The sequence below is a fragment of the Pantherophis guttatus genome, chromosome 15 (genome assembly GCF_059756535.1).
Source record: "Pantherophis guttatus breed Tessera chromosome 15, ASM5975653v1, whole genome shotgun sequence".
In the NCBI taxonomy this organism is placed as follows: Eukaryota; Metazoa; Chordata; class Lepidosauria; order Squamata; family Colubridae; genus Pantherophis; species Pantherophis guttatus.
Window position 1 is genome coordinate 3,060,681 of NC_142077.1, and position 20,643 is coordinate 3,081,323.

Here is a 20,643-nt window from a genome sequence, read left to right on the forward strand (position 1 = left end):
TTGCTTGCTATCCATCCATCCATCCATCCATCCATCCATCCATCTATCTATCTATCTATCTATCTATCTATCTATCTATCTATCATCTCTCTAACAACAACAAAAGTCGGAGTTGTTTCCCGTGGACGAGAGTAAAGCAGCCAGTCTCGTCATCCGCTACAGGTAATTCAGTTCATTTAGTGACCGTTCAAAGTTATACGGCGGCCCTGAAAAAAAACGGGGGCTTACCTCGCCTCGGTCTCCAAGCATCGAATCGCGAGGTTTCGGGAGCTGCTGTCCACTGATGATCCTTAAGACGAGTTGCTTTTTCATCTGGCCGGCCAGCGGATCTTCGGAATTGGGGTTGAAGATCCCTGGAAGAGATTGACAGAAGGGGTGCATAGTAGAAAGGTCGGGCGGGAGTGGACCCACATTTCATGTAGGTTTACACGTGAGGTTTGCATACTACAGGAGGATGCTGGGAGAATGAAGAGATGCTCCCTGTGAAGCGCAACAAGGAATTTCAACTCCCAGAATTCCCCACGGTTGAGAAACCCTGGAAGAGAGTCTCCTGGGAGAAGGCCGTGAGACAGACTCCTTACCTTGACACATGCACTTGGGTTTGAGGATGTAGCCGCAATTCCCGTTGGCGCTGAACTTGGCACGGTTGAGCTGCAGCATCCTCCCTTCCGATTGGTAGTTCAGCGCCACTGCAACGGACGGAAAAAAGGGAAATGTAGGGAGCCGAGCAGAGTCAGCCTGCAATACTGCGTTCTTACCACTGAGCCGTGGGGGCGCAGCAGTCAGAATGCAGGATCGCAGGCTGACTCTGCCAACTGCCAGGAGTTCGATCCTCGACAGGCTCAAGGTTGACTCAGCCTTCTGTCCTTCTGAGGTCGTTAAAACGAGGACCCAGATTATTGGGGGCAGTAGGCTGACTCTGTAAACCGCTTAGAGAGGGCTGTAAAGCACTGTGAAGCGGTATATAAGTCTAAGTGTTATTGCTATTGCTAAATAACTGAGAAATGAAACTATAAGTGGCAAATTCTGATCCAGACATTTTGGAAAGCATTTCTCCCTTCCTTCTATTTATCTATTTATCATCTATCTATCTATCTATCTATCTATCTATCTATCTATCTATCTATCTATCTATCTATTTTTCTATCCATCCATCCATCCATCCATCCACCATCCATGTACAATATCTATCATCTCTCTCTCTCTTCTATCTACAATATCTATTATCTCTTTCTCTCTCTTCTATCTACAATATCTATCTATCTATCTATCTATCTATCTATCTATCTATCTATCTATCTATTTTTCTATCCATCCATCCATCCATCCATCCACCATCCATGTACAATATCTATCATCTCTCTCTCTCTTCTATCTACAATATCTATTATCTCTTTCTCTCTCTTCTATCTACAATATCTATCTATCTATCTATCTATCTATCTATCTATCTATCATCTAATCTATCTATCTTTATCTATCCATCCATCCATCTATCTCTATTATCTATCTATATTCCTATCTATCTATCTATCTATCTATCCATCCATCCGTCTATGTACAATATCTATCATCTCTCTTCTATCTACAATATCTATCTATCTATCTATCTATCTATCTATCTATCTATCTATCCACCTACCTACCTATCCATCCATCCTTCTGTCTACGTATAATATCTACCACTTCTATCTACAATATCTATCTATCATCAGTCTTTCTCTCTCTCTCTCTACAATATCTATTTATCTATCTGTCTGTCTGTCTACCCAGCCACCCACGCATTATGTCTACATACAATACCTATAATCTCTCTCTTCTATCTATAATATCTCCTATCTATCTATCTATCTATCTATCTATCTATCTATCTATCTATAAAAAAGCAAGTTTCCCCCCCAGAAAATTGGTATTGAGAGGGTTCCTGAGAAATAAAGAAAAGGGAGAGAAATGGTTTTCTTTTCATTCTCCACTGGCTAATTTTAAGAACTGGGCTAAAACCAGCAGCTGTGCGAATAAACAGAGAAGAGGGGCGGCAGGGGGTGGAACTGTTTTACAGTTTTCCTCCAGGACAAGTGGCCCCGACACGAATGCCTCCTTTCGCTTGGCTTCTGCACCCGCCATTTCCTTCTTCCTCCCTCCAAAGCATGGAGGGTAGAACCGAGGCACGGAAGCGTGAAGGGAAAAGTTGGTTTGGGGCGAAAGAACATCTGGGTTCCTTACCCAACTGGCAGCCGGCGTTCCAGAAAGGCTGAGGGTTGTAATTGCTGGAATCCACCCGGTAGGAAGAAGGGTAGATCCGGGAGAGCTGGTGCTGGTTGAAGCGGAGATACTGGGCTGGTTTTTGCTGGAGGATTTGGTGAGCTTTCGTTTCGCTGAAGGAGGAGACTTGCCAGCTGGAAGAAACTGGGACAAAGAAAGGCTGTTTTAGTCCCCCTCAGATGTCAACGTCTCCCTTATCTGGCCGCCTCTTCCCCACCATATCTTCATTTACAGATAGTCTCAACTTAGTTGGGTTGGACATCAGTGAGGCAGATGAACAGATGGAGCCTGTTCCCAGTGTGTGCAGGCACAGAGTTGCCAGCGAAGGGAACAACTAAAGAACAAGGGTCGACTCAGGAGTAAAGCCACAGGTGGATGATGAAGGGCCCCTCCCAGAGGGAATAAGAGGAGCGAAAGGGGAGTGGAGTTTGCAGGAGACAATTACTTCGCCTAATTGGTTCGTGACTCTCAGAGACTCCTTGCCAAGTTTTGAAGATATGGGTCTGGCAGCTCTCCAAGACAGATAAGGTCTGTGACTGTAAATCCTCCCTTGAAAGACTTTGCTGGAGGTGAACGAGAGGAATTCACAGTAACTTAATAAAAAGGGTTTTTTGTCGGGACAAGGAGTCTGGGAACTCCTTCATGCTCTTGGGAAGCCTAAATCGGAACACTAGGATTGCGTTAGCTTTTTTGGCAACTGCAGCACACTCCTGTCTCATAACCCGCCATTAAAATGGCTTCCAAGTTACCTGGGAAATCTTTGTAGGAATTGGGCCATGGAGCAGTGATCTTCTGCCTGACTGGCCAACCCAAACAGCTTTGAGTAAAAGCCTGGGTGGGAAACACACAACCCAGCTTCGAAAGAAAGACTGCCAGAACGTTAATTCTTTTTTAAGTTGGTAGGCAAACTTACTTTCCGATTCCACGTCGTGGATTCCGACGGATCTAGTGTATTTCACCAGATCCGAGAGAGCCCGGGAGAGTTTCATCGTTTTCTTTTGCCGATTTGTTCTGGTAGGAGAAAAAACAACAAGGAGGTAACTGTTTTGGCCTGTCGGCCGTCGGCCCCTCCAGCACCTGAAGCTGAGAAAGAGTTTGGAATTTTGCAGGGGGGAGCAAATGTCAAGATGAAGTATCCACTTGGCTCTTCCTGCTTAACAAACCAAGAATCCATGTCACTGGTTTTGTATTAAAGTTACGTGGTTTAAGTTCAAGATTTTACAGAAATTTAGAAATAGGAACAACCAGTGTGGGAAAAAAATCCCAACTGAAACCCGGAAGCATCTCGGCATCTAAAAAATGAACTCTGATTTGAATTTGAATTTTTGCAGCCAATGGCTGCTTTCCCTCTTTATTAGCGTGCATTTGAAGTGACAATCAAGTTATTCTAAGTTCTAAACAGCAGCGAAGCTGAATCTGTTAGATACAGGCAGTCCTCGACTTACAAAAGTTCGCTTAGTGACCCTTCGAAGTTACGACGCCACTGGGAAAAAAGGGGACTGTCCTTCACACTTACGACCGATGGTCATGTGATAAAAATTCAAATGCTTGGCAACTGGCATGTACTTATGATGGTTTGCAGTGTCCTGGGGTCACATGATCCCCCTTTTGTGACCAAAGTCAAGGAGGGAAACCAGATTCCCTTAACAACTTGCAGGGACTCACTTAACAACCGTTCAACAAGTAAGGTTGTACAATGGGGCAAGACTCGCTTAACAAATGTCTCCCTCAGCAACAGAGATTTGGGGCTCAACTGCGGTCATTAAGTCAAGGGCGACTTGTATAAAGACGCAAGTCAGTATTTTTTTGGGGGGGGGGGGTTAAAGATTCTTTTTTCTGAAACCGTTGAAACTTACTTGCTATAATGGACAGAGGTTCTAGTTAGGTTTCCTTGGCATTCAAAGTCGTCTTCTCCATCTTCCAAACTCGGGGTCCTTTTGAGTTTGCTGGATTTTTTCTGGGTTAGAAAAAAAAACAAAACTTGTTTTCTCCCATCTATTCTCTTATCTATTTTATTTCGGTATCCTTATTCGTATTTCTTTTCTGACCAATTTATCAATTGTTCCTAATTGATGATTAATGATTGTAACTACGATTATGACCTATGACTTGATGTTTAGATGTACGCTGCGATCTTATGCGCCGGAGACAAATTCCTGGTGTGTCCGATCACACTTGGCCAATAAAGAATGTTACCCTAAAAGTTATTCCAGACCCTCCCTCCGAGAAACAAATGAGTAACCTTGCGTTTGGTCAAGCTTCCCATCAGGGATCGGTTGTGACGTTTGCTGAGGATGGCGTCTTCACCGGATTCCAGGTTTTCCTCGTGCTTGTTCTGCGGGGGACCAAAAAACAGACAGCGAGATGCACAGGGTGATCAGGGATCGGTCACTAAGTGAATTGTTGTTAAGTCGAGAGCTACTTGTATTTCCACTCTTAAATGAAACTCAAGAAAGCTAATTTTCCTCTTAATCCCTTTGCTTTCCCCAACTAAGGACTAATTTTTAAAGCAGTCACAAGTTTGGTCCAGTCACTTTCCCCCATAATTTTTGGCAGCTGGATTTTATTTATTTATTTATTTTATTAAATTTCTATACCGCCCTTCTCCCGAAGGACTCAGGGCGGTGAACAGCCAGAAGATAAAACACAGAGATACAAAATTTAAAATAGATTAAAACGAATTAAATAATTTGGCTGAATTTTAAAATACCCCATAATTAAACAGATTAAAATTTGTATTTAAAATTTAAATTTAAAAGAGGAGAAGATTTAGGATTTTTGTGGGTTTCTCTCCCTCTCTCCCTCTCTCACACACACACATTTTTGGCAGCTGGATTTTTGTGGCTTTCTCTCTCTCCCTCCCTCCTTCTCCCCCCCTCCTTTCACATACACACATTTTAGCAGCTGGATTTTTGTGGCTTTCTCTCTCCCTCTCCCCCCCCTCTTTTAAAGGGATCAATGCATTTTCTGCTCACGGTGTAGCACATTTAAGGCAGGCAGGAGGCCCCCCCCCCCAAAAAAAATGGTTTCTCATCCATTTTTTTTAGCTCTGTCACCCTCTCCAACCCTTCTTCCAATATGTCAGCAAATCCTCCGCAAAATGTTTTACGTAGGACCGCTTTTCTAGTGGCTCCAATCCTTGATGAAGGGCTCTTAAAAGAGACAGAGAGAGACAGAGAGAGAGAGAGAGAAAGAGAGAGAGAGAAAGAGAGAGAGAGAGAGAGAGAGAAAGGAAAAAGCAGGACTGGTGATCATAATTGTCAACCCTTCGTCTTTCTGAGGGTGTAAGAAATCCGGCAATTATTTCGAAATTAATATATGAAGGAGTTAGAGAAAGGGAGGAGGGGAGCTTCTTCATGAAAACTCAAGAGTTCTGAAAAATGAGATTGCAAAAACGGCGTGCAAACCACCTGTGCGTATCTCGCGTTTCCCCCCCCACCCTCGCTGTTGGCCCCTGACAAGAGCATTGTGCTTCCTCAAAATTTCACTCACCTGCTTTCCTCATTAACGGTGTGCGCTCAGCTATGACAGGCAGAAATCGTTAATAAACCATTTAAGCAAAAAAGAAAAAAAAAAAGGCTAATGAAACCCCAGCCAAGATGGCTGCGGAAAAGGCCGCCCCGTTCTCGCTTCGATTTCAAAAATGCTTGCAAATTTGATTTCTATATAGATCAATCTTCCTGCTGCAACAGGCACGATGAACAGAGGATGAGTGGCGGGGGACCAGGGGAAAGAAAGGAGGAGACCAAATTAAAACCTCATTTCAGGAAAGGTAGAACGAAGAAGGTTGGGGGGAAAGGAGGAGAATTGTCCTCGGCGGGGCAAAAAGCTGGAAGGAAAGGAGGGAGAAGCAAGATCCTAACAGTTCGCCACGATCCTAACGGTTTGTTCTGGATTAGCTCAAGATCGCGTGAAGTGTTAAGACCACTTTGTAACGCCTTGGTAAGGCCACACTTGGAGTACTGCATCCAGTTTTGGTCGCCACGGTGTAAAAAAAGATGTGGAGACTCTAGGAAGAGTGCAGAGAAGAGCCACAAAGAGGATTAGGGGACTGGAGGCTAAAACAGATGAAGAACAGTTGCAGGAACTGGGTATGTCTAGTCTAATGAAAAGAAGGACTAGGGGAGACAGGATAGCAGTCTTCCAGTATCTCAGGGGCTGCCCCAAAGAAGAGGGAGTCAAGCTATTCTCCAAAGCACCTGAGGGCAGGACAAGAAGCAACGAGTGGAAACTAATCAAGCAACTTAGAACTAAGGAGGAATTTCCTGACAGTTAGAACAATTAATCGGTGGAACAACTTGCCTCCAGAAGTTGTGAATGCTCCAACACTTGAAGTTCTTAAGAAGAAGTTGGATAACCACTGGTGTAGAGTTTCCTGCCTAAGCAGGGGGTTGGACTAGAAGACCTCCAAGGTCCCTTCCAACTCTGTTATTCTGTCTCCGTAATGTTGCTAGGCCTTGTTCCTGAACTTACGGCCCCCGTTCAGCAGTCCTTGCTTAGCCAGCCAGAGGCTGCCATCTGTCTCCTGGACAGTGATATTAATGACTTAGGAGAGGAGGAACGAGTTTGGTTCTCCACGCCTCGTTGTTCCCGCATGTTGGATGGCACACGGACGCACAAGACGAATGTGAAATCTAAGCTGGCGGTAAATATTTATCATGATTACAGGGGAAAAACCCACCCCTCAAAAAATCCCCTCATTAGCTGTTCGTCGCTCAACTTTCCTTGCAGAGGAAAAAGAGGCCACGCTGGTGATCAGTCAGGATTAAGCGTGATTACATACCGAGCTTCGCTGCTCCGAAGAGGTTTATGAGGAATGATGAAAAGGGGAGTGTGTGTATGTGTGAGAGAGAGAGAGAAGAAATATAGCTATCAAAAGGCAAATTTGGCAAGGATTCATTGGAAGAAAGGAAACCGCCCATCCCAGGGTCCTGGGGGGGGGGGGAAACTTGGTTATCAACTGCAGTGATTCACTTAACAAGGAAGGAAGGAAGGAAAGTCATTAAATGGTGCCAACAGAGGTGGCATTCAGCTGGTTCGGGACGGTTCAGATCGGTTCGCCCGAACCGGTAGCGGAAATCAACTGCAGTGATTCACTTAACAAGGAAGGAAGGAAAGTCATGAAATGGTGCCAACAGAGGTGGCATTCAGCCGGTTCGGGACGGTTCAGATCAGTTCGCCTGAACCGGTAGTGGAAATCAACTACAGTGATTCACTTAACAAGGAAGGAAGGAAAGTCAAGGAATGGTGCCAACAGAGGTGGCATTCAGCCGTTCGGGACGGTTCAGATCAGTTCGCCCGAACCGGTAGCGGAAATCAACTGCAGTGATTCACTTAACAAGGAAGGAAGGAAAGTCATGAAATGGTGCCAACAGAGGTGGCATTCAGCTGGTTCGGGACGGTTCAGATCAGTTCGCCTGAACCGGTAGTGGAAATCGCGGGTGGGCCCACCCATCCGCCCTGCGCAGAAGGCGTGCGTGCCAGCGAAGCGAAGGCGCGGAAGGCTGGGGGCATGCGTGGGCGGGCTCATATTTGCAAACCGGTAGGGAAAGTAAGTGAATACCACCTCTGGGGGGGGGGGGCAAAACCTGCTTAACAGATATCTCACTTAACAATGGATGTTTTGTGGAGGTCGTAAGTCGAGGTCTACTTGTATTGTATGTATGTTTTACCAAATGTTATCGTATTATTATTATTTTTGCAAAACTATGATGGTATGATTTATTCATGTTTTATCGGTAAGCTTTTTCGGGATTGGCTCCCTCTGCCCCCATGCCTCCACCCCCCCAACTCCAAAATCACCTTCTTAAGATCAGGCTTGTTCCCCAATTTCCCCGAGGACGACAAGGTGGTGACGGCAAAATTATTTTGGTCTTCGCAGTCCCGGATTTTAGATTCCTTGATCAGAGAGTCCAGTTTTTTCTTGGCGAGGTTTTCCACCCGTTTCCGATTAGAAGAAGCCTGGAAGCCAAAAAAATGTTATAAACTAGCAAAAATGCAGTTTCCCCCCTTGGTTTCTTTCCCAGCTGGTATTCAACACTAGTCCTTGATTTACAACAATTCATTTAGCGACTGCCCGTTGTTATAATGTCACTGGAAAAAGGGACTTGGGACTGGTTTTCCCACTTACGACCATTGGCAGCATCCCCACGATCCCATGATAAAAATTCAGATGCTTGGCAGCTGACATGAACTTATGACAGTTGCAGTGTTCTGGGGTCATGAGATCCCCCTTTGCGACCAAAGTCAAGAAGGAAGTCAGATTCACTTAAGAACCCGGGTTTCTGACTTCACAAGTGCGGTGATTCACTTAACAACAGTGGCGAGAAAGGTCGTAAAAGGAGGCGAAACTCACTTCACAGACGTCTCACTTAACAGCAGAAACTTCAGGGTTACTCACGTAACAACGGTTTTGCCTAGCAACAGAAATTTTGGGGTCTGTTGTGGTTGTAAGTTGAGAACTTAATAATAATAACTTTATTGTCATTGTACGTGGATACACAGTATACCCATACAACGAAATTGCTCCTAGACACATTGCTCCTAGAAGCACGAAGCTGAAAACCCAACACACATAATAATCCCCAACACACTCCCACCCACCACAATTCTCCACCCCTAAACCACCCAAACATCCACACAACAGACCAAGTCATGCTGTCCAACAGCTCACTGATGGTGGCCCTTTCGTTCATGGTTGAGTGCAATTATAGCTCTGGGATTAAAACTATTCAGAAAACGTGTGGTTCGAGTTTTAATTGTTCTGTATCTTCTGCCAGAAGGCAACAGTCCAAAAAGATTGTGAGCAGGATGGGAAGAGTCTCGGAGAATGTTGTGCAACTTTCTCAAACAGCGAGATTCGAAGATGTCATCCAGGGTTGGTAGCTGGAGCCCGATGATATTCTGGGCAGTTTTAATGATTCTCTGTAGAGCTACAGAGCTGCTCCCGTACCATGCAAGAATGTCGTATGTCAGGGCACTCTCAATGGTGCTGCGATAGTCGGACAGAAGGAGATGCTGAGATAGATTTATCTTTCTGAGCATTCTCAGGAAGTACAGCCTCTTCTGTGTCTTCTTCGCAAGCATGTCAGCATTCATAGTCCATGAGACGTCCTCCGAGATATAAATGCCCAGAAATTTAAAACTACCGACTCTCTCCACCTCCTCGCCATTTATGTACAATGGTAGATGTACATCTCTCTTCCTCCTGAAGTCAATTATAAGTTCTTTAGTTTTTTGGGTGTTAAGCGTGAGATTATTTTCTTTACATAACAATGTCAGCCTTCCTGTAAGCAGATTTAAGTGAACTAAAGAAGGAAAGCATGAAGCGCGTGAAGCCAAAAGTGAATTTAATCACATCTTCTCTCGACAGACTATTATACGGTCTCATGTTTATATTATACAGGTATTATTATGACCTAAATGCACTTCAAACATGACTTTGGTTTAACCAAGCAGCTAAAAAAATCAATCACAATCACCGTGTTCCTTGAGTGACAAGCCTATGAATATTTGATTAGCTTGTTCCCAGATGTTTTTTCTCTTCAATTGTTTTTAGATTAGGCACAAGGAAAATGTCAGAAGAAATGAAGGCTGACGGCTTTGTCTCAAGAACTGTGCACTCAAAGGCCAGAAGATTTAAAAGGGTAAGGGGGTAGCAAAATTAATTTTCCCTCCGCAATTATGGGAGTAATTCAGAATTATTCTTGTTTGTGCAAAAGTTTTTCGGGAGGGTGGGGGGTGTCCGATAAAGGAGGATCATAGAACTCAATGAAAAGCGAACGTGCAGAAATATAAAGAGTTTAAAGATTTCCAATTTCTCCTCTCGCCTCGGTTGCTCTTCCTTAAGGCTACTCCAGTTTGTCTAAATTCTGCTTTTTTTTTAAATGCAGCACTCAGAACTGGGACAAATCATTCCTAGTCTCTGATTCAAACAATAAAGAAAACCGGGGAAAGTTTTCGGATGCCTCAATTTTGCTGAGACTGATATTCAGCCCTGTTCTTTTCTGCTGCTTTTGTGACGGATACTTTTGAAAATAGGGACACGCTATAATGGTGCATTATACAATACAGCTTACGGCCTGCGTCGTATTTTTTGCTCGGTTTTGCATCCTCTGTACTTTCCAAAGAGCCAAACTTCTGGTTCCTTAATTGGCCAAAGCACATGGCAAATAATGCTCTCAAAAAAACCAACAACAATATGTGTACTTTCTGTTTGCTTTTGGATGTACCCTTGGCGAATGTGACCAGCCATTCGCAGCTGGTCATCCAGATGCTGCTTGCGGAGGGGTTTAAAGAAAAAAAAAAAGAGAGAGAGAGACAAAACGAATTACTATCTAACGAAGATGGAGTTGGAGGAAAAAAGCGGAGCCATGATTTTACGGAGTGGAAAGTTGGGTCTCTGACAGAAAGCCGCTTAAAGAGACTAGAAGCATTTGAAAAGTGGATTTACAGGCGGCTGTTAGGTATACGTTGGGTTGACAAAAATCAGAAATGGGGAGGTGATAAGCCGCCTGGGAAAGGCAAGGGAAATCATCAAAACCGCTAAAAAAGCAAACGTTAGAATATTTCGGACCTGTGATGCGACACCCGGGAAAATACGGCATACTTCGCTTAACCTTCCAGGGAAAGATTGAAAGGAAACGAAGTCCAGGCTGAAGAAGAAGGACATCATGGCTTCAAAATCCCCCCAAAAAAGGGACTTGTTTGGACAGCATTTTTTAGTGCGGCTGTTGATAAAAATAGGATCGGCAAAATGATCGCCAATGTCTGATGATGGATATGGAAGAAGAAGAAGGAGGAGGAGGAAGAGGAGGAAGAAATAACAGAAGAGGAAGAAGAAGAAGAGGAGGAAAAGGAAAAGGAAGAGGAAGAAGAAGAGGAGGAGGAGGAGGAAGAAATAGTAGAAGAGGAAGAAGAGGAGGAAAAGGAAGAGGAGGAAGAAATAGTAGAAGAGGAAGAAGAAGAGGAGGAAAAGGAAGAGGAAGAAGAAGAAGAGGAGGAGGAGGAGGAAGAGGAAGAAATAGTAGAAGAAGAGGAGGAGGAGGAGGAGGAAGAAGAAGAAGGAGGAGGAGGAGGAGGAGGAGGAGGAGGAGGAGGAGAAGAAGAAAGTGAGAAGGCAGGAAGGAAGGAAGGAAAGAAGGAAGACAAGACTACAAAACACGGGAATTAAAAGGTACTTTTTAAGCTTTAGGATATTAGACTGAAGGGGAAAAGGAAATTTCTCTCCCATGGTCGATGCTAAAAGTTGCCGTTCAAACTCAGCTGGAGGTACCCACAAAATACCCGCAGCGGGGAAACTGCCAAAGATTCAATTAGATTTTTTTTACGTTTTGCTACGCCTGAGCTGACACCTAGAAACAAGCAGTGTGTACCCAATAGATAAGCACCGATTTTGGGGTGGGGGGGGCAGAGGGGGAGCCATTGAGATGAGATTTTGGGGGCTGTTCCAGCTTTGGAAGGGAGGCGGGAGCTGTCCAAGGTACTGAAACATGTCAGGCGCTGTTCAGAAAATAAGATGAAATACAATAAGACGGAAATCTAGAGAAGCTGTTACTCCCGTTATCTTCCCGGTGAAAATTAATTCAGTTAACTGTCTCTCCTCCCTTATAATACAAGGGTTCTGGAAGGCTCTGTGGCTCCAAGATTGAACCCGGGTTCAAAACTCCCAAGAAGCTGTCAAAAATCGGATCCTGGTCTATCTCTTCGCCCACGAATGTCATTGGATTTCCTCTTAGCCAAACTCTCCAAACAGAATCGGAACAAAACAGTTCAAATGGTTATTGTCAATTTTTTTTAAAGTAGAAAAGGAGGAGATTATGGTCCCTAATGCTTCCGATTTAATATTTCGAGGCCTAACGTCCTGCCCCACGTTTCCCGCCAACCGTTACCAGCGCAGACATGGTTTGGTAATAAGTTTAAAACTCCTTCTGTTGCATTGAAATATTAATTCATGATTAAACATTGATTTTAGAGAGATAAATTCTGCCTGCAAGAGTTGACTTTCACTCTGCTTTTCCACTTCAAAAGGACACAAAGAGCCAGGAAACAAAACAAAACAAAAAAAAGAGAGAGAGGGAAATAAAAAAGTGGAACATCGGAATAACAAAGGGCTGCTCACTGAATTAACGATTTCTTCCATCTATGTGGGTCAAGGAAAAATGTAGCCCTAAAATGTTTTTCCTTAACGAAAACATAATGGCCCATCAAGATCAAGGGGGTAATTTTTCTCAGGATTATATAATTTGAAGTACAAGCACAAGGGAAACCCCTGGGGGAATAAATCAAATTTCCCAGCACATCAACACCATGTAAAGGCGCTAATAAGGGCACACTCCTTGCTGCAAAATCCCTGCATTTTTTATTAACAGCCGTGTTCGACAGCTGTACTCAATATTTAGACTTGTCTTTATTTAGACTGGGATGTTTAATTCCACCTTGTCTTGCTCTGCTCTTTGAGGAAGGTTCTCAGCGGTAGGCAAAGCACCTGAATGAGTTCTCTTGTGGCCAAGACGCCGTTGTGTTGGACCAACGCATCACAGGTTGTCTTCTAATGGCACCGGCACAAAGGACGGTGCGGAAGGAAAGAAGGAGGGGAAAGGAGATAGGTTTGAGTTGTGCCTTTAAAATGCACACAGGTAAGCCCTCGACGTGCGACCACAATTGAGCCCAAAATTTCTGTTGCTAAGTGAGGTGTTGGTTGAGTGAGTTTTGCTCCGTTTTACGACCTTTCTTGCCACTGGCAGGTGAATCGCTTTAGCTGTTAATAGAATAGAATAGAATAGAATAGAATAGAATAGAATAGAATAGAATAGAATAGAATAGAAAAGAAAAGAAATAAGAATAGAATAGAAAATAGGATAGGATAGGATAGAATAGAATATATATAAAAGGATGGGACGGGACAGAACAGAACAGGTTAGAACAGAACATAATAGAATAAAACTTTATTGCCAAAACTTTATTATTTGGCTTCCCCATTGACTTTGCTAGTAAGAAGGCCGCAAAAAGCAGATCACATGACCCCAGGACAGTGTGACCGTCATAAATATGAATCAGTTGCCAAGCATCTGAATTAAAAAAAAATAAATTAAACCTTTATTGTTAAAAGTCCCATTTTTCAGTGCCAGAGAACAGATGTTTTAAACAAATATCTCGATAGAAACGGAAACATTCTTATGCTTCTAACAAAATATTCACCCAAAGCGTTTCTCCATCCTTCTCCTTCACCAGATCAACACTGATGCAGTTGGGTTTGGCCAACAAGACCCAACTCTACGTGCTAAGCCAGTCCGCCTTTCAATACTTACGTCCCCGTTCATTAGCTTGCAGTCATCGTCCATCTCATCGGCACTGTCCTCGTCGGACACTTCGCCTTCTTCGGCGTCTTCACTGATGTTGGCTGGAAGCTTTTTCCCCTAGGATGCAAAAAAACAAGTCATTAGGAGAGGAATAAATACCCAAGGCATTCCCGTCGCTGTGCCAAAATCAAAGGAAGAATATGGAAGGGAGCTTGGAGGTCTTCTAGTCCGACCCCCTGCTTAGGCAGGAAACCCTGCACCACTTCAGACAAATGCTTATCCAATCTCTTCTTAAAAACTTCCAGTGTTGGAGCATTCACAACTTCTGGTGGCAAGTTGTTCCACTGGTTAATTGTTCTCATTGTCAGGAAATTTCTCCTTAGTTCTTAAGTTGCTTCTCTCCTTGATTATTTTCCACCCGTTGCTTCTTGTCCTGCCTTCAGGTGCTTTGGAGAATAGCTTGACTCCCTCTTCTTTGGGGCAGCCCCTGAGATACTGGAACACTGCTATCATGTCTCCCCTAGTCCTTCTTTTCATTAAACTAGATATACCCAGTTCCTGCAACAGTTCTTCATATGTTTTAGTCTCCAGTCCCCTAATCCTCTTTGTGGCTCTTCTCTGCATTCTTTCTAGAGTCTCCACATCTTTTTGACATCGTGGTGGCCAAAACTGGATGCAGGATTCCAAGTGTGGCCTTACAAAGGCCTTATAAAGTGGTATTAAGACTTCACGTGATCTTGATTCTATCCCTCTGTTGATGCAGTCCAGAACTGTGTTGGCTTTTTTAAGTAAAGATTAAATATTAAATAAAGATTAAATATAAAGGTAGTTTAAGAGCTACACTAAAACTCAAAGGCAATATATATATATATATATATATATATACATATATATATATATATATATATATATATATATATATATATATATATATATATATATATAGTTAAAGGAAGAAAAAGGAATGTAATTGTTAATGATATGTATATATGACTATTATTGATGCTGGAGCGCTGTAAAGACTGTAAATGTGATATAAAATGATGAAATGTGTTCAATAAAAATAATTTAAAAAAAGAAAAGAAAGAAACTAATTCCAAAGTGGCATCGGAAAACTGCTTTCATGGGATTGCCAAGGAAACGACAGAGGGGTGTCTGAGAAAGTCACTAAAAGAGTTTTTTTCCCCTTCATCTGCTCTTGAGGTCTGCACCAACCTGGCTTCGAATCTTGACCAAGCTGTTTTCTTTCTAGCTAAACCTCCCTCCATCTCGCCACAAAGAATCGGAGAGCTTCCAGCGGGGCAACGAGAGAGAGAGAGATTTATCGATCGATAATTCTCGCCACAAAAATCCCAGAAGGGGATTTAAGATTGATTGGTCGGCGCAAAAAAAAAAAAGCTGGACTCTCCGATAGGAAAGCTGAATTCGAAGCGTGGGCCAAAGCTGAGTGGAAGTGGATTGCTTTCGAGAGTCTCTCGACAAAGCTAGCCTTGATGTGCACCACTCCAAAAATCCAATCACTGAGAACTGGGCAGCTGCTACCGATTTTTCTAAAAACCTCTTTGCAGCGTTTAAAGCACAGAACCGAGGGAGGGAAAGTGGGGGAAAGAAAGAGAGGGCTTAACTAAAATAGTAAAGGTAAAGGTAAAGATTCCCCTGGCACATACGTGCTAGTCGTTCCCGGCTCTAGGGTGCGGTGCTCATCTCCGTTTCAAAGCCGAAGAGCCAGCGCTATCCGAAGACGTCTCCATGGTCATGTGGCCGGCATGACTCAACGCCAAAGGAGTACGGAACGCTGTTACCTTCCTACCAAAGGTGGTCCCTATTTTTCTATTTGCATTTTTTTTTACGTGCTGTCGAACTGCTAGGTTGGCAGAAGCTGGGACAAGTCACGGGAGCTCACCCCTTTACGCGGCACTAGGGATTCGAACTGCTGAACTGCTGACCTTTCGATCGACAAGTTTAGCGTCTTAGCCACTGAGCCACCGCGTCCCTAACTAAAATAAAAATGTATTTATTTTATTTAATCGTAGGTTTGGAAAGGAACCGAGGGACAAAGGAATTAAAATTTAATTACAACCCCGTTTAGTTACTTTAACCTCCTGGAGCATGTCTGATTCAGCGACACAAGCAGCGGAATTTAAATGTCTGATTGAGGGTTGCCAGTTGGTAAATCGAGACTATCGGGAGTCCCCAAAACGTGGCAACGTGGATGGCCCAAAGGCCACTGAATCTTCCAATCGGTTTGAAGCCTTGGGGGCACATCTAACTGAACCAGTGGCGAAGTTTCACTTGCAAGGGGCGACTTCATCTAATTAAAAATTAAAAAAAAATTAAATTAAATTGAATTAGACCTGACAGAAGCATAACTGTGGAAGAGAATTCTGTTTTTGCCTTCACTTTGGGTTCCCTGGTGACAAGGCAAGTTGCATTTTACCTATGAATGCCTCTCAGTGGTTCATACATAGTTCAGAATAGTCCCTGCTAAATTTTTTTTTTTTTAAACAGCATGTGTGCTCTGTGATGTGTGGCCCAGGGTGACATGGTACGTTGGCATTTTTCGACAAAAAACAACTACTTGTGCTATTTAAATGGACCTTAAATGGGATTAGAGAGCCAGAGATGCCAGCGAAATCTGACCTGTGCCTAATTTTATCTTTGATTACCTTAACCAAGATTTTCCCCTTGAGGCTCTCCGGGGAAGGCAGCTCGTTGGGATCCTTATTGTTGACTGTTGACAAATCCAGCTTGTCCCCCAAAATTTCAACCAGGTACTGGGCCATCTTCTTCTGCTGGGCAACACTGCAGTGGTTTTCGATGGACAAAATGACGGGGTATCTGAGCGGGGTGAGAAAAGACATGGACATGGACAAGAAAAATTAAGACACAAAGTCTGCATTGCTATTAATCTTCTCATCGTTCCCACCACCCATCTCCTCCCACTTATGACTGCATGACTGTAACCTTGTTGCTGGTATCCTTACGATTTATATTGACTGTTTCCTAATATGATGTAATTGCTTATTTCTTCCCTATGACTATCATTAAGTGTTATACCTTATGATTCTTGAGGAACGTATCTTTTCTTTTATGTACACTGAGAGCGTATGCATCAAGAGAAATTCCATGTGTATCCAGATTTTCAACTGGGCTTTCTGGTTTTTCTCCGAAGACGTTTCGCTTCTCATGCGGGAAGCTTCTTCAGAACTGAAGTTTCACGTCTTCGGAGAAAAACAAAACGGAGCGGAAGAAGCTTCTTGGATGAGAAGCGAAATGTCTTCAGAGACAAGTCCAGTTGCCTCTTGAAAAAGCACCTTTATTTCCAACTCCATCCCCCTTTGCCGCCCTTTGAAATGAAGACGCAAATAGCAAAGTAAAGGAATGAACGTCATTTGAGCATCTAGTCCTCAAGATGGCAAAGCACCTACTCGCTTTTGATGAAGGCGTATTTGTTGATGGTCTCGATCACATCTTTGAAGAGGATCTTGGAGGTCAGGGTGTAGCCGTGGTGGACAATAGGTTCGCCGTCTGGACCGTCCCAGCAGTCAACTGGAAAAGGGAAAATTAAGACGCTGGGGATGTTAGACCGGTGTCGTGTGTTTTGGTATGTATTTTGCTGCCTGGAACCCCAAATCACGCAGGAAAGAACATCTTCGGGGGTTTAAGATGCCAGCTTTCAAAACTGCCAATGGGAAAAAGGCTTCCAGAGGCCGGAGGACCAGGGGTGAAATGCTGCACCGGTTCGGGTAAACTGGTAGCAGCGGTGGCGGGTGGTTCGGAGTACCGGTAGCGGCGGTAGCGCAAGCTCCGCCCACCCATTACTTCCTGGTTTTAACCAGGAAGTAACCTGTTTTTTACCGTCTGCACATGCGCAGAGGATCCAAAATTGCACATGACACGAATGTCGCGTGCACTTCCGAAACGGTAGGGAAGGTAAGTAAATTTCACCCCTGCGGAGGAGTAATTGGGAGAATATGGTTGGCATGGACCGAGGACGGTTTGAAAAGAATGGGACGGAAAAGAAAGGCTGTTTGTTTAACACAAAGGAGCCGAACAGGGGAAGGAATTGGAAGGCAGGTCCCTCTTGAATCTCACCTTCCACACATCGGCATCCGGATTGCAGAACCCAAGCGTACATGTCCACTCTGGACTGGGACATCAGCTGGTCTCCCATGAGGTAGGTGTTATGGGACGAGGCGATGAAATAGTGGCTCAGAGGGCGAGTCATATCTTGGTTGACGTGGTAATGTTTGGGGTTGAAAATGTCCCCGGCGGGGCTGCGCATATACGTGGTGAACCCTGTAAGGAGAAAGAAAAACCAGAAGGAATGTCTTTATTCTGGGATGAAGTTGGTGGGGGGACCCTCCTTACCCCCATGTCGGTATGGCTAAGAATTCCCAAAGAACGTGGCCTTGTCAATCCCAGCAGACATGTAATTAAAAAACGGGCACCTTCTATCATATGTGGTGGACTTGTGTTAAAGGAAAAAAAAAAAACAACTCTGGGCAAAAATACACAGATGGATAGAAAAGATAATAGGGAAACATGTAGATTTTAAACCTGAATTGTTTTTATTAGGGATGATATCAGAAAAAAAATTGACAAGAAAAGTGGGTATTTAATGTTACATGTCTTTACAACAGCGAGAATTATTTTCGCACAATATTGGAAAAAAGACGGAACCCCGCAAGATGAAGAGCTCATTAAGAAGATATTAGATTGTGCAGAAATGGATAAACGCGCACCGACAATCAAACACGAAGAAGACACAGAATATTACCAAACGTGGAACTTATTTTACCAATGGTTGGAAAAAAGGGGTGGAGAGTAAGAAAGGAATTTTTATTGTTAAGCAATTGAAATATCCGGACAACACGATGTTTATCGAGCACTAAGAAATGTAAATCAATAGAAAATCAATAAAATCTACCCATGTTTTCCCGAAAATAAGACCAGGTCTTATATTATTTTTTTTGCTCCAAAGGATGCATTAGGGCTTATTTTCTGGTTAGGTCTTATTTTCAGGGAAATACGGTACTAAATGCTTCCGTCTGGCTGATGTGCTTAACTGGGGTTTATTTTTGGGGTAGGGCTTATATTACGAGCATCCTGAAAAATCATGCTAGGGCTTATTTTCCGGTTGGGTCTTATTTTTGGGGAAACAGGGTATTTAAAAAAAAACCCCACAGCAGACATTTGTGGGATTCCAGGCATCTCTGGAAGACGAAGGTGGGAGAACCAAAGAACTCGAGTCAGAGATTGAAAGGGAAGGAAGGGAAAAAGACAGAGCGACTGAATCCTCTAGTTCTGAAGCTGGACTTAGTCATCGCTTAATCTCCCTGTCGGAATGACTGACAGAGGAGGGGGAGGAAGAATTATGAGACACCCCCGCCCCGAATGCTTAACTTCTCCGAGAAAGAGGGATGATTACCAAGACAATGGCTTAAATATGCTCAAGTAATTACATGCGAGTTTAATTAGCGTCGCCCGAGTACATCGGCATTGAGAGAAATCCATAGTAACGCAGAAAACCCATCACTGTCATTGCTGGGTGAGATAGAAGTAGTCCTCGACTTACGACCACAACGGAGCCCAAGATTTCTGCGGTTGTGAAGCAACTCTTGCCTCGTTTTGCGACCTTTTTCGTCACAGTTGTTAAGTGAATGACTGAATAAGTTAGTCACCCGCCTGTGAAGCGGATCTGGCTTCCCTGTGGATTTTGCTCGTCAGAAGATTGCAAAAGGGGATCACACGACCCCGGGGACACGGTGACCATCGTAACGGTGCATCGGTTCAAAGCTGCATTCAAAGCTGCAACGATCGTAAGCATGAAAAAGTTGCAGAATCCTGGAATCCCCTTTTGTGACCTTCTTGGGAAACAAGATTCACTGAACAACCGTGTGGCCAACTGAACCATTGCAATGATTCACATAACAAATAACATTAACAGAGTTGGAAGGGACCTTGGAGGTCATCTAGTCCAACCCTCCCGCCCAAGCAGGAGGCCCTACACCATTTCTGACAGAGTCTCTTCTCGAAAGCCTCCGGGGATGAAGCTCCCACAACTTCCGAAGGCAACTTCTGTCCCATCGGTTGATGGTTCTCACCGTCAGGAAATTTCTCCTTATTTCCAGGTTGAATCTCTCCTTGATCAGGTCTGGCAGGCAAGGTCGTAAAACGGAGCGAAACTCACTTCGCAAATGCCTCAAACTAGCGACATAAATCCTGGGCTCCATTCTGGTCGTAACCTGAGGACTACCTGTACTGTATAATCCAGGCCAGTAAATCAGAGGTGGGTATTCAGCCGGTTCGGACCGGTTCAAGCGAACCGGTAGTAGCGATCTGCAGGTGGCCGCCCACCTCACGCCCCAGGCACCAATCCCATCCTATATTACTGTGGTTTTCACACTGCATGCATGTGTGGACGGTGCGTGCGAGCGAGCGAATTCCTCTGTTGTTTGACTTCGCACACATGTGCGGATGGCACACGCGTGCTCACGTTTCCGGTGCTGGGTGAACCGGTGGTGACAGAATGTGAAGCCCACCTCTTCAGTAAATTCACCTAAACTCCCTCCCACCCTCCCCATCATCCATGGCATTTGAACCAGGCGGGTCCATGGAGAAACAATTAGGCAGGAGACAAAGGCTGAGATATAGACAAAGATTTCTGCCGAGAGAATGGAATGCTTTGGGGTTGAAACTCTTAAAAAACTTTCCTCGAGCTCGTTCAACAGCCTTTCAAACGAGCCCGCTTTGGGGGTGGGAGCGGGCCATAAAATTGGAGTGAATCCTTTCCAATGCTTTCCCTCCCAGACAGACCCCCCAAAGCTCAGGCTGAAACTTTAAACACGCTTCTTCATCCGGTCCTTTTTTCTTTTTTCGCATCCTCTCCAACTGGGTGAACTGATTTCCCACCAGCTCCAGTTGGCTCTGACACGAATTCTTCCCAACTACAGCTTGGTGTGTGTGTGTGTGTGTGTGTGTGTGTGTGTGTGTGTGTGTGTTTTCTCCTCCAGTTGGATTTTGTCTGCACTCTTGGGTGGTGGCGACGGCTCCGTCAATTTTTGTTGCTATAGACTAC

At 44.1% G+C, this 20,643-nt stretch overlaps 1 protein-coding gene across 4 annotated transcripts in view; it reads right to left on the reverse strand.

Moving 5' to 3' along the window:
- PLCH2 (phospholipase C eta 2) overlaps positions 1-20,643 on the reverse strand; it is a 182,161-nt gene that overhangs the window by 28,856 nt on the left and 132,662 nt on the right. For all 4 annotated transcript variants that reach the window (XM_087879286.1, XM_087879287.1, XM_087879288.1 and 1 more), the window contains 11 exons: positions 17,658-17,861; positions 16,991-17,111; positions 16,229-16,400; positions 13,572-13,679; positions 8,065-8,223; positions 4,505-4,597; positions 4,119-4,219; positions 3,176-3,273; positions 2,224-2,406; positions 582-689; positions 229-353 (listed from right to left, as the gene is read on the reverse strand). In XM_087879286.1, coding sequence (XP_087735412.1) covers positions 229-353; positions 582-689; positions 2,224-2,406; positions 3,176-3,273; positions 4,119-4,219; positions 4,505-4,597; positions 8,065-8,223; positions 13,572-13,679; positions 16,229-16,400; positions 16,991-17,111; positions 17,658-17,861 — 1,472 coding nt within the window. The remainder of the gene's footprint in view (positions 1-228; positions 354-581; positions 690-2,223; positions 2,407-3,175; positions 3,274-4,118; positions 4,220-4,504; positions 4,598-8,064; positions 8,224-13,571; positions 13,680-16,228; positions 16,401-16,990; positions 17,112-17,657; positions 17,862-20,643) is intronic.